The following is a 13,407-nucleotide window of genomic DNA, read 5'->3' as shown; positions in this document are numbered from 1 at the left end:
AAAAATGTCAACAATTCTGTGTTTTTCTGTCAATATGGGGTGCTGTGTGTACAATAATGAGGAAAAAAAATGAACTTAAATGATTTTAGCAAATGGCTGCAATATAACAAAGAGTGAAAAATGTAAGGGGGTCTGAATACTTTCCGTACCCACTGTATATGACAACTTCTTTATTCTTTCTAAACACTAAACTGAAGCTTATTCTCTGATTTCACAGCTAACAGGGAACGTTCTGGCAATGTTCTCTCAAAGTTATGGATAAACATTATTCCAGTAACGTTAATAGAATGTTCACTCAAAGTTATCTGGTCTTTAATAAAGCTCTCAAAACGCTCAGAAACATTATCTATACATCATTCATGTTTTTTTTGGGTTTTTTTTGTCCTGAAATGTTTTAGGTGGATGTTTGTCCAGTTTTGTAAAAAATGTTTCTACTTGTTTTAGAACGTTCAGAGAACATTTAAATGTAACGTTCCCATAATGTTTGTCAAATGTAATGTTCCCTTAATGTTCGTAAGGGTTAAAATATTTTTAAAAACTTTGAATCACGCGTGTTGCATTTAAATCACATTTTCATGACTTAATGAGAACGTTAGCAAAACCAACGGCAATTCGTACGTATTTTATGAGGTGGCTAATTTGTACGAATTCATACGACCTCACTGGTACGAATTCGCACGATTTTTGCTGAATCGTACATGTTACCCCTGACCCCACCCCCATCAATCCTACGAATTCGTACGAATTAGCCACCTCGTACCCACTTGTACGGATTCGTACGAATTGGTCGTGCGATAACGTTGGCAAAACATTCTTAGAACATTTTTTGGTAACACTTTATATTTTTGTGTCTTTAACATGTACTTACATAAAAAAATAAGTACAATGTACTTATTGTCTCCATGTTGTATTGCAAAACACTACTGACGTGGAATACATGTAAGTTTAGGACACTGCAAATATAGATGTAATTACACTTACAGATATTCATTACATATGGAATTTTTTTAAATATATAAGTACAATGTAAAAACATGTATGTACACAATAAGTGCATTGTATCAAATTATTAATTTAAATGTAAGAACTAGTTAAATACACCTAATAAAGTGGGACCCTTTGTTATAGGTAAATAAAAAAACAGAAAGAAAGAAATAATTCCTTTTTTCTATCTGATCATCCTCAGAATCAATACACAGTAATGCATAAAAGTAATGACTGCAGTCAGATTATCAGATTATTCTGATAAGACATGTTTTATGCATAAATTGTCTGCGTTTGGATGGTTAGCATGCTCTAATTGGCCCCTGCTGGCAGATGGTGAAACTTTCTATTTCTATATTTGTATATTTGGATTGAACATTTTTGAAAGCAACATAACAATCCCAAATATTTCATTATATGCTTTTATATTTCAACATGCTCTTAAAAATGTGAAACTGGCTTGTTTATGTGTAAAGTAGTTTCTAGTGAAAGGCTGTTCGTTCAGCCATTAAGATGATTCTGAATGCTACACTCTCAGAAAAAAAGGTACAAAAGCTGTCACTGTGCCGGTACCTTTTCAAAAGGTACACCTTTGTACCTAAAGAGTGCATTTAAGTCCCTCAAAGGTACATATTGGTACCAAACGTGTACATATTAGTACCTGAATGGTAAATATTAGAACCCTTTCGAAGGGTACTGTCCCAGTGACAGCTTTTGTACCTTTTTTTCTGAGAGTGATAGATAGCTCACTCCAGAATTATAATATAAACCTTCTGGGCTCTCCATTTAATGGTATCAGTGCTCATAATTCATTTGTAAGTGGTTTTTTTTTTTAGGATTTTGGGCCCATTGGGAACTACAGATGAAGGCGTGTTGAGATAGTCACTGTCCTGCAGCTTCTGTGCTGTGATTTAGAGAAAGAATAAAGCGAAGCTCATGAAAGGGTCTGGATCAGAGTTCAGAGTTGTGATGGATCACAGACGCTGGCCGGGTTTGTTCTCTACATGACTGATGCTTCTGTATTTGCTCACACAGGAAACTTGTGCTGGTTGTAAACTGTGTTGCTCGTATTATTTAATCACAGTGATCAAAGTGCATCTTTCCTACAGCCTCAGCGCTATATAGGATTGTCAATAAGTGCAGCGCTGAGTCTGCATTATGTGATTTAGGGTTTCTGTCACACAGACCAGCATCACATACGCCCAACTTCTCTCCCTACAGCGGTTTTTCTAACTTTATAAAGCATCTAAAAGTGTGACACTGATGTATTTGGTCCCTTTTTGCACTGTAATGTGATTCAAATGCAATTTGTTGCATTTGTGATGTGTGTGTGTACCATGCATTTCTGTACGTTTAGAGACTGAGATCTACACAATATCATGTTGACATCATTTAAAATATAACATTTTATAAATCTTTACAAATCCTCTGACTGAAATATGCACAATCACGTATATATGATATACTTATGATATACTCTCATTTATCAGAAGTGGAACTTTGTCTCACAAAGACCTTTTTAATGGCAAATTTATCATCAAAGCACAAGAAGTATATGTAAGAAAAACGTTTTTACAGTGTAATGTTATAGTGTTTGAAAATCTATATGTCTAAAATATGTAAATGTGTTAACCAACAATCTCATTTATTATAAATACTATCAAAATGCAACATTATTTGACTTCAGTATTCACTGAACGTCAAGAATTCTTAAACATTTTGTAAAGTCTCTAAACTTGTTCATATAAATGGGTTTATGTTTTGGATCAACATGTCCAATTTTCAATGTTCCTATCCATAGGAATAAAATGTGTGTTAAAATCACATTTGTGATTTAAGTTTCATTAACCACTTTTTCTGATTTGTATTTTATAAAACCTCTCCAAACCCTTAAAAATCCTATCCTAAAAATACATTCCATGATTCATAATACATTCTTATGAGTCATAAATAGCCAATGTATTAAATTACAATACAGTTCTCTATTGTTACTTTGCCAAGTACAAAGGCCTATCAACACAATAAAAAGACTCAATGATATAATATGCACTCATAAACAACTTTTAATGTTATTTTTTAGTATACGACATAAAGGTTTACAAAAGTAAAATGATCAAATAAATGAGATAAAAATCAAAATCAAACAGGCAACAGGATAGCATTAGCTTTATAGGCTTTATTACACAAGAAATGAAGATAGAGCTGTTTACTGTTGAACACATTAACTCTTTTTCCTCTTGTTTGGGAGGGGAAATGAAAACCGCATATGATAAACCAAAGGGCCTATATTACTTCCTCTCACATAAAAAATGATATTTGTTTCTGCAGTCTTTATCAACCCATTTGTATTGACCGTCCACCTTCTCTATGGCACCGCAGTGCTCGGAAATCTGATGTTCTGGTGGACTTCCCCCTTTCCAGTTGCTATAGTTTCCCACATGAAGCCCGTTGATCCAAATCCAGAATCCGAAAAGTCGACTCTGTCTGAGTCCCACCCAAACTGGCCCGGAGATTTTCCTCCTTCTAAGCTCTCGCTCCGTTTCTTTCTGATCGTTCTCAGAGTGAATGGTCAGGGGTCCAGCTGTATTCGTGTGATTGTCGCAGTGATCCATAGCTTCTTCCCAGGACATATTCTTCTCACTGACATGAATGAAGCTCTCTGAGGAAAATAATTATAATAATACAAATAAAATAAAATTAGTTGCATGTTTTGATTTATTGAAGCATATGGTAGACTTGGAAATGTTGGATATTAAAGCATAAAATAGTTTGTTAACTTACTGTAGCACAGAGCAGAATAGGTACCCGCGTTACTTTTGGACCAAGATCCATTTGAGAAGAGAAATGTAAAGCATCCTTTAGATGAACTATTCTGTTTGTAATCAGAATGTCCGCCATCAAGCCAATAAAGGCTGTAATTGTATTGGAGGCCGATCCAGAAAGAGTTTCTCCCATTTGCTTCTTTCTTCACCTGATCATTTTCCGTCTCATTTCTGATAATGGCTAAATTAGTGTGATTCTTTCTACAGTAAAGCTGAGCCTCAAACCAGGTTCTGTCTTCACGGATTAAACTGTAGTTGTATGATTCTTTCCCTGTATGGATACAGACAATAATTTTACTCATGTATGACATTTAGATATTTATAGGATATAAACAGCTCAGGGATCATTACCTTGACACATGAAGTACATTTTTGTTGAATTACAATTGAAATACTCCCATCTTCCATCAGTGTTTATGGCACCACAGCATTTTTCCTCATTAAAAGTGCCGCTGTAGTTGGTGAATGTGGCAGGATCACCATTTGACCATTTACAGCTGCTGGCACCAATCCAACCACTCACACTATTCGCACTTTTGAGAATTTTAACTAACTCATTATTCTCTTCTTTATCATAGATTGTGACGAGGTCAGTGTAGTCTCTTCTGCAAGCATTTAGTGCTTCACTTATATTCATTGTTTGATTATTTTTCATGTAGAATTTTCTCAGTCGACCTGTAGCACTTGAAAGGGGAACACCTGAGAACAGATATTCAGTTTTTAGTGAAATACTCTTGACATCTTGACTGGAAAAGCATTCATATCTTTCAAAAACATTTACATGTGAAACTTTAAAAAAAAACAAAGCGTAATAATTGGAGACTGTAGTGCCTTGCCTAGGACCTCATTTTGACTTGTAAAATTAAAAAGATCTATAATTTCTCAATAAAATAATAAGAAAAATACATAATATAACTTTTTCAAAGCTGCTCAAAATATAATAAAGACCGGATTAAATACTCACCCCAGAGGAGAAGCAGGACACATAGAAGTACCATGGTAATGCTCAGGTAATTTTAAACCAGAATCTTATATTTAATTGAATGATCTCATGTAGTGTAATGAAAATTTTTGTTGTTTGGTCTGTTGATTCAATGAGGAGTTTGACTGATCAATGTATTGGAGGAAATAGAAAACAGAAAAATATTAGAGAATATAAGAAATCAAAAATGTCTCAATAATTACTTATTCATTATGATTCTCTGTTATTAATACAAAGGCTAAAGACTTCTGGTATGACATACCAAAACAGTACCATAAATTCCTACTGTACATGTCTAAATGTGCATCGCATAAATAAACAAAGAATGACAGGCAATGCAATCAGATTTGCTTATAGGCCTACAAAAGTATGTTAGTATAATTTACAGGGTAAGTAATAAACACTGATCATAAAACAGAGAAAGAAAAGATCCTTCTTACCTGTGGAGTAGGTCGTTTGCTTGTGCGGAAGGAAGGAAACTGCAGACTTATTTAAATCATGTCATAATTTTGGGATGGACAGAGACAGTCAGACAGACAGGCAAATTGAGTCTGATAACACATGGGCTATTGAGGATTTGCCGTATCATTACAGTATGCAAAAGGTGTAACACAAAATTTCTTAAGTTTATGTGTAATATCACAAAAGGACTGTTCTTACTTTAGCTCATGTTCTCTTTCGAAAGGGAACTCGCACTGCACCAGAACGCTATGGGGAACGCCTTCGCGTGAACCGGTGTCTGAAACCTTGCGAAAGGGACTCTCAGAAACACTCCCCCTTCGGGTCACAAACAGGCTGTCAGTGACAGTATTCTCTATGGCCACTGCCCAAACTATAAGCCTCAAAGAGGCCTCTGATAAAATGAAGGCCTACCAAGGCTGCTCAAAGGCTTTGGAACCAACAACCGTGGAAGGGATTAGATTAGATAAGCGTTTCAGACACCGGTTCACGCGAAGGCGTTCCCCAAAGCGTTCTGACGCAGTGTCTCGTTCCCTTTTCTCAGGGAACATAGGTTACAGTCGTAACCTGAGATGTGTTCTGTGTTACTCAAAGTAGACCTATGCATTTTTTCATAAAAAAAAATGTAACTGAAAATGTAGAGTTACTGTTATATAAAGCAAACTGCACTGCAAACACAATGATTTTATGAAGAGTTCACGGACATTGAAGGAAGAAAGGCAAAGAGAAAATATTCAGCTTTTGACTTTTAAATGCTTTTGAAAAGAAACCGTTTTCATTTGCAGAACGTGAAGTCCTCCACATGTTAGTAGAGAATAATGATCCTGATACTTTATAGCTCAGAGCCGGCCTTCATTCTCTTTTGGAAATATTGGCATAAACTTGCTGCTTTAGTCAAATATTAATAACATCCATAATGTTTTCTTATTCAAACATCTAGTCCTACAATGTCCCACTCTGATGTGTCACATTCACGGAAGCACTATTTATATTACACATTTTGTAACATTTAAAAAAACAAATAAAAGGGAAATGGCACTCTGGTTTGTGAAAAAAATATGTTTTTGTTGCTTATTAAATGTAAATGGTGAAAAAAACAAGTCAAGTCATCTTCATTTATATAGCGCTTTTAACAATGTAGATTGTTCCAAAGCAGCTTTACAATAATAATAGGAAATTAAAGTAAAGTATTTTGGCTTTATAGCAGCTCTAGAATAAAGTTATTGTCCAGCTAAAGTTAGTTTGATTGATTCACTTCCGTCGCAACGATGATTGGTTATTAACTTAGGGGCCGCTAACACGACACCGTTTTAACAGAAAACTCTTAAGTTCTTTCTGCGCAAACTTCAAAAACGTGAACCAGTGAGAACACTGATGGCGTGCATATGCACATTACAAGTTCAGTCTATAGATATGTGCGCATGCTTGTAGTCCTTCCCTTCAAATCAACCCTCAACAAACTACTTGTCTGGCCTTAAAATTAATAATACAGAATTTGTATCGCTTCCACGTAGCCACGCGAACCGGAATTATCCCAACAATGCTTTATCTGTGGAGAGGTAAAGGGAGGGGAGGGAGGCCTTCACAGGGAAGAGCCTAGTTGACATTTCAGGACTGTGCTGTCGTCGCGTCCAGGCTAGGGTGACCACCTGTTAATAAGCCCAAGGGGGGACAAGGGGTATGTTTCTGAGGGACAATGTGGGACACTGCCTGGCACGGTGGTGCCCCCAGCCCACGGGCAGACTCACTGATAGTGGTTTACCCATTTCTAGCACATACCACCTTACATGGTATATTAATAATGCCCTATTCTCCTAAACGTGTAATTGCTGATGTATGCTCATGAATAGGCCAACCAATGTGTATTTTTTTTCTAAATAAAGACTCATAATATTTTGAACATTCAATGAATTAACAGATGTACTTCCACTTAAGATTTACTACTTAATTTTATTTATTTTTCATTACAATTTATTCACTTTAAATAAATTATAATATAAAATTATAGGATTAACAGGAATTGTAGTTGCTCAACACCACAGGAACAGTAAAAAAAAAAAAAGTATTTAAAAAAAAAATACGATTGACATCGTATTCCCCTCCATGTCCGATTGAGAAGGACGTTTTGCAAAGGTCACAAAAAGCCCTCTCGGTATCCCCCTCAACACCTTTCAGCCACAAATATTCATTTCCCCAGTCTTTCTTGTACCCACACCTTCTCTTTTTAATTAATGATGGCGTTGCCTCTCAGACTCAGTCTATTTCTCGAATTTTTCGAATTGGAAAGCGCGCATCTAAAAGTTCCTTCCCAGTGTGTCTGGTATGCACGTGCGTGCGCTGTCATGACAACAACGAAAAAGTTGACAACAACCTAGTCAGCAGTTCAACTTAGGGGTTTGTGTGGCAACAATACGCTGATTTCACGCAGCCGTTATTTTGAAATCGAAAGCGAGGCTCCGGTGGGAAGAAAACCGGAAGTGTCGCCTTTAATCATGGGAGAGTCGTGAATGCGATGGCGTATTGTTGTGTTTAATGATGTTGTGTCAATTCTAAAACTGTACATACATTTCTTTCATACTTTAGACTACAGTGAAATTTGTTTATAAATAAAATATTTTTTTTATATATAATTCAGAGAGTAAAAAATGAAGCAGGAATGAACTATACATATCCTATATTAGATATTATCTTCCAATAGTGTAAATCGCGGCAGCAGCTTCAGGTTGGTAGTCCAAGGCATTGTTGTTTATCTGTACTTCCGGGGTTCTTCCCACCGGAGCCTCACTTTCAAGTTCAAAATGGCGGCTGCGTGAAATCAGCGTATAGCGTGCTAAAATGTCAAGTAATGTTCGTTTGTCTGCTTGGGGCTCGAGGATATAGCGCGACCAACTTTTTTTGAGCAAGCATAGATTATGCGTGACACGGTCTCAATTTGCGGGACGCGTGAATTGGGCTTCAAACGCTGTGCGCGCACGCGCTACGCGGGACGGGTGGTCACCCTAGTCCAGGCGCAGGTCCTTCATCAGATCTGGATACAGCCTGGATCCGGCAGACTGCGGTAAACCTCGGGATAAACAGAGAGACTAATATTAGCATAGACGCCATTCTTCTTATGATGTAACGAGTACATCAGGATTTATGGGAAGTGTTTCCGGTTCCGGCTGACCTGATCTATGCAGCCTAACATTGAATTATAAAAGTCTATAATGTGTTATGCTAGGTCAAAGAGATATGTTCTCTTACGAGAGTTCTCTCGCACTGCGTCTTAGCTAAGACGCTGCGGGAAAAGTCTCTTTTCACGAATATTGAAGCAAAAAATTATCCTTAATTTTAATATTTGTAAAACGCATTTGCAACAGTATGCAGCCATAGGCAAGACGGCTCGTTTGCTCATTGGCTGTTCTACTAGCAAATGCATAAGCCTATCGAGCGCAGGCTGATGCAACATCAGACCAATGAGGCCACTTCCCGCCGACGCGGGCGTGGCCTCGCCCTATAAAGGTAGCTCGAAAAGGCTGACTCACTTGATTTTTCACCTCTTCAGCGAACCTCTCACATCGCTGGATCTCGGATAGAAGCAAGCGTCGTCTGAGTGCAAGCACATCAGCGGGACGAGCCATCTGAAGTCGCTGGCCTTCGCCGCCTTCCACTGCCGTACCTGCTGCGCTTTCCGGCGCTCATATCCTTTTCTGTTCCTCTGTGTGTGTGTGTGTTCGCCCTGCGACACACACTCGTAAAAGAGCTCACGTCTTTTTAAAGATGCCATCCTGCGGCTCGTGCCGAGCCCCACTCAGCGAGGGAGACCGTCATGTCATCTGTGTCTCCTGCCTGGGTGAAGATCATGCAGCGCTCGCGCTCGCTGACGGCGGCTGCCCTCACTGCGAGCTTATGCCTATGGTGACTCTGCGGACTCGCCTGGCAGTTTTCTCCGAGCCTGCACTCCCCGCCGCGTTGCCGCGCCGTAAAAAGCGCCGCTCCCAGCGGATTCCGGAGCCCTCTACAGCCCGACCGAGCTCGCCGGAGCGCCCGCTCGCTTCGCCGGCCTCGCCTGTATCACTTCCTGATGCTCAGCGCCCGCAGTCTGCCGCCGCTTCATCAGAGGAAGTCGATTTCAAAGCCGCGTCGGGGGATGAGGACACGTGCTCTCTGTTAGCTTCGGGCAGCGGCGATTGGTCGAGCTCTGAGGATCTCGCGCTCGCTGCTCGTAAGCCTAGCAGACGAGCTAACATCGAGAAGGAGTTGATGCGAGTGCTCTCGCTGGCCGCGACGAGTCTCGGCCTCGAGTGGTTTGCACCAGCACCTCCCTCTCGTACCCGGCTGGATGGTAGCTTCCTTCCCGGTGAGCATGCTTCTCCTGAGTCTAAGCCCGCCCCCTTTCTTCCTGAGCTTCATGAAGAAGTGGCAAAGGCCTGGAACGCTCCCTTCTCAGCACGAACTCGTTCGTCTGTTTCTCCAGCATTCTCCGCCCTGGACGATGCTAAAAACAGAGGCTACCAGTCACTTCCGCCGGTGGAACAGGCGATAGCGACGCACCTTTGCCCGCCCTCTGCTGGACGGCGGACGAAACCAGTGTTGCCATCCAAAGCCTGCCGCACGACGTCATCGCTGCTCGCGCGAATCTTTTCCGCTGCTGGGCAGGCTGCGTCTGCACTACACACCATGGCCACGCTGCAGATTTTCCAGGGAGATCTCCTCCGTAAATTGGACGAGATGGGACCTGATGCAATCTGCCTCGCGGATTTGAGAAGCGCTTCGGATCTCACCCTTCGCGCTACTAAGTCTGCCGCTCAAGCTATGGGACGTGTTATGGCTTCCGCCACTGTGGCTGAAAGACATCTGTGGCTGACGTTTTCAGACATGGCCGAGTCTGAGCGCACCGCGTTCCTCGACGCCCCGCTGAATCCCACTGGCCTCTTCGGATCCTCTGTCAATGAGTTCATAGAGAGATTCGCAGAGGACCAGAAAGCGTCGCAAGCCTTCAAGCACTTCCTGCCGAAGCGCTCCAGTTCTGCAGCGAGTCGTGCTAAGCCGACCCAGCGGAGCTCTCAGCCACAGCCCCCTCCTCCTGCTGCGTCATCACGACAGCAACGCAGCGCGAGACCTCGCTCTCGCTCTACCAGCCGTCGCCCCGCGCCGCGTGGTCCACGGCAGAGGATTGTGGTGAAACCGGAAGCCCCGAACACATCCTAGCACGCCTAGGAAAGCGCCGGTGTACGAGTCCCGCTGCGGCCGGGCTCACACCCAAGCGCGCCGCTGTTTCAGTTCCAGGTATTGCGACTGTCTCAGCGTCTTATGCAACGCGCAAGCCCGTACAGTTGCCCGCTTGCCTGCACACAAAAGCCGTTTTCACGGCTACCCAGATATATCCCATAAAGAGTGTATTTTCTGGTGTCCCGGCCACGGCCGATGGTGCTATAAATGTAACGCTAATGCCCACTATTCAGTGCCCATCCGTACACACAAGCACAGCCCTTCACACAGGGCTCGCGCCCATAAAATCGACTCAAGTCGATCGCGCGCACTGCATAGTAGACGTGCCCACTCCTCAGTGCACACGAACACTATGTCACGCACGTCTGACGGTTTCTGTAAAAACGAAACCTGTGCACGTTCGCTCTGCTCAGACAGACAACGCGCCAAAAGTAGTAAAGGTGCGCGCTTCCAGCCCACATTTACTCACAGACGATATGAGTCCCACGGGACCCGCTCAGCCCTCCCTCACTCAGCTAAGCGCCATAGCGGGGTCGAGGACGAGCGCTCTGCCCGCTGTCATCAGCGCGCCCCACGCCTCGAATGCCACAGACATAACGCCTGTGTTACAGCACACCGAAGCGCTTCCGTTGCTCAGCCAACAGAGTGCGCTTCGCATCCAACCCTTAGCCATCCATGCAGATGCATGGGCAGCGCTTCCAGGGGTTTCGGAATGGGTGCTAAGCATTATAAAGAGAGGCTACTCGCTACAGTTTTATCGACGCCCTCCCCGCTTTACGGCGCGTGTCGAAACTACGGTGAATTCGGAAGTAGCACACCTACTCCGAGCCGAAATTTCAAAACTGATGAGCAAAGGGGCTATAGAGCCTGTATCTCATGCTCAAAGCGAACGGGGCTGTACAGCAGATACTTTCTGGTTCCCAAAAAAGACGGGGGCTGCAGACCCATACTGGATCTGAGACAGCTGAACAAAGCATTAGTGAAACGCAGTTTCAGAATGCTTACGACCAGGAAAATCCTCGCGCATATTCGCGAAGGAGACTGGTTCATGTCAATAGATCTGAAGGACGCGTATTTTCAAATACAGATAGCGTCACGTCACAGGCAATACTTGAGATTCGCCTTCGACGGTCAGACATACCAGTATACAGTCCTGCCATTCGGTCTGTCCCTAGCACCTCGCACATTTACGAAGTGCATGGACGCAGCGCTCGCCCCTCTCAGGCTCAGAGGCATGCGAGTGCTGAACTATTTGGACGACGCTGATTCTGGCTCATTCACGATCAGAGCTCGTGGAGCACAGGACCATGTTACTCGATCACCTCGAGAAACTCGGTCTCAGAGTCAATTGGACGAAGAGTTCACTGAACCCCAGTCAAACGATTTCGTTTTTGGGCATAGTTCTGGACTCACAGTCTATGACGGCGCGGCTGTCGCCACAGCGCGCGCTCGGCATTCAGCGCGCAGCGAGATCTCTCCGCTGCGACGCGTCCTTCCCGCTCAAGACGTTTCAGAAGATGCTAGGTCTCATGGCCTCAGCATCGCCAGTTCTTCAGCTGGGCCTGCTCCGCATGCGCCCCCTACAGTTCTGGCTGAAAGCGCGGGTACCACGCAGAGCGTGGACTTCTGGTCGATTGCGCCTCAAGGTCAACCAGAGCTGCGTTACAGCTCTAGAACCTTGGACGGTGAACGACTGGTACCAAACAGGTGCAAGCCTGGGGACTTCCTCGAGAGTGAGAGTGGTGTCTACGGACGCCTCCACCTCGGGATGGGGAGCGCTGCTCGAGGGCAGACCGTTATATGGCCTGTGGTCAGAACGGGAAAAGCTCCGACACATCAACTGTCTGGAAATGCTGGCAGTAGAAAACGCGCTGACACGTTTTCGTCCCCATATCAAGGGCCATCACGTCTTAGTCCGTTCGGACAACATGTCTGTGGTGTCCTACATAAATCGCCAGGGCGGTCTCAGATCCCGAGATCTGTACAGGTTGGCGGAACGCCTCCTGGTATGGGCTCAGCACAACTTGCGCTCGCTGAAAGCAGCTCATGTGCCTGGGATACAGAATGTGGGTCCAGACAGGCTGTCCAGGAACAACATTCCCGCGGGCGAATGGTCTCTACACCCACAAACAGTCCAGCTGCTGTGGGAGAGATTTGGCAGAGCGGAAGTGGACCTCTTCGCGTCCAGCGAAAACGCTCACTGCCCCGCGTTCTTTTCCAAGAGCGAAAGCGCGCTGTCCCAGAGGTGGCCGCGCTGCCCGCTCTATGCTTTTCCCCCCGTCTCCCTCCTTCCAGAGGTGATAGAACGAGTGAGGGAAACGAAATGCTCAGTGCTGCTTGTAGCACCACTCTGGAGGAACCAACCTTGGTTTCCAGAGCTGATGCAGTTGGCAGACACTGCCCCATGGCCGGTGCCATTGAGAAGGGACCTTCTCTCGCAGGCCAGGGGCTCGATTTGGCACCCTCAACCGAAGTTGTGGGCCCTACACGTGTGGGCTCTCAACGGTTACCCGCTGATTTCTCAGTAGGAGTGCTAAATACTATCACTCAGGCTAGAGCACCGTCGACTCGACGGCTCTATGCCTCAAAGTGGTCGGTATTCTCCAGTTGGTGTGTGGCTCGGGGATGCTCACCCCTCGACTGTGAGGTAACGGAGGTTCTCTCCTTCCTTCAAGAGCTGTTGGATAAGGGCAGAGCCCCATCCACGCTCAAAGTATATGTGGCGGCTATCGCAGCGTTCGCTGAGACAACGCTCGGTCAGTCGATAGGAAGGAACGATTTGGTCATCCGCTTCCTCAGGGGAGCTAGGAGACTGAACCCTCCCAGACCCCCGTCGGTCCCTGTTTGGGACCTCTCTACGGTCCTGGAGGCCATGAAAGGTCCCCCTTTCGAGCCCATCCAGACGATTAGTCTCAAACATCTGTCATTTAAGACAGTGTTTTTGCTGGC

At 44.0% G+C, this 13,407-nt stretch overlaps 1 protein-coding gene across 1 annotated transcript; it reads right to left on the bottom strand.

Annotated features, from left to right (window-relative positions):
• Positions 1–3,030: 3,030 nt before the first annotated feature.
• LOC311289410 (macrophage mannose receptor 1-like) lies at positions 3,031–5,271 on the bottom strand. Its single transcript, XM_084407412.1, has 5 exons — positions 5,229–5,271; positions 4,771–4,913; positions 4,158–4,505; positions 3,766–4,077; positions 3,031–3,643 (listed from the first exon to the last, which is right to left on the bottom strand). The coding sequence occupies exons 2-5, from the start codon at positions 4,802–4,804 to the stop codon at positions 3,273–3,275; spliced, it is 1,065 nt and encodes a 354-aa protein (XP_084263538.1). The 5' UTR covers positions 4,805–4,913; positions 5,229–5,271; the 3' UTR covers positions 3,031–3,272.
• Between the last annotated feature and the right edge of the window lie 8,136 nt (positions 5,272–13,407).

Source organism: Rutilus rutilus (genome assembly GCF_951802725.1).
Source record: "Rutilus rutilus genome assembly, chromosome: 4".
In the NCBI taxonomy this organism is placed as follows: Eukaryota; Metazoa; Chordata; class Actinopteri; order Cypriniformes; family Leuciscidae; genus Rutilus; species Rutilus rutilus.
Note: the sequence above shows the minus strand (reverse complement) of the source record. Positions and strands in the feature narration are given on the sequence as shown.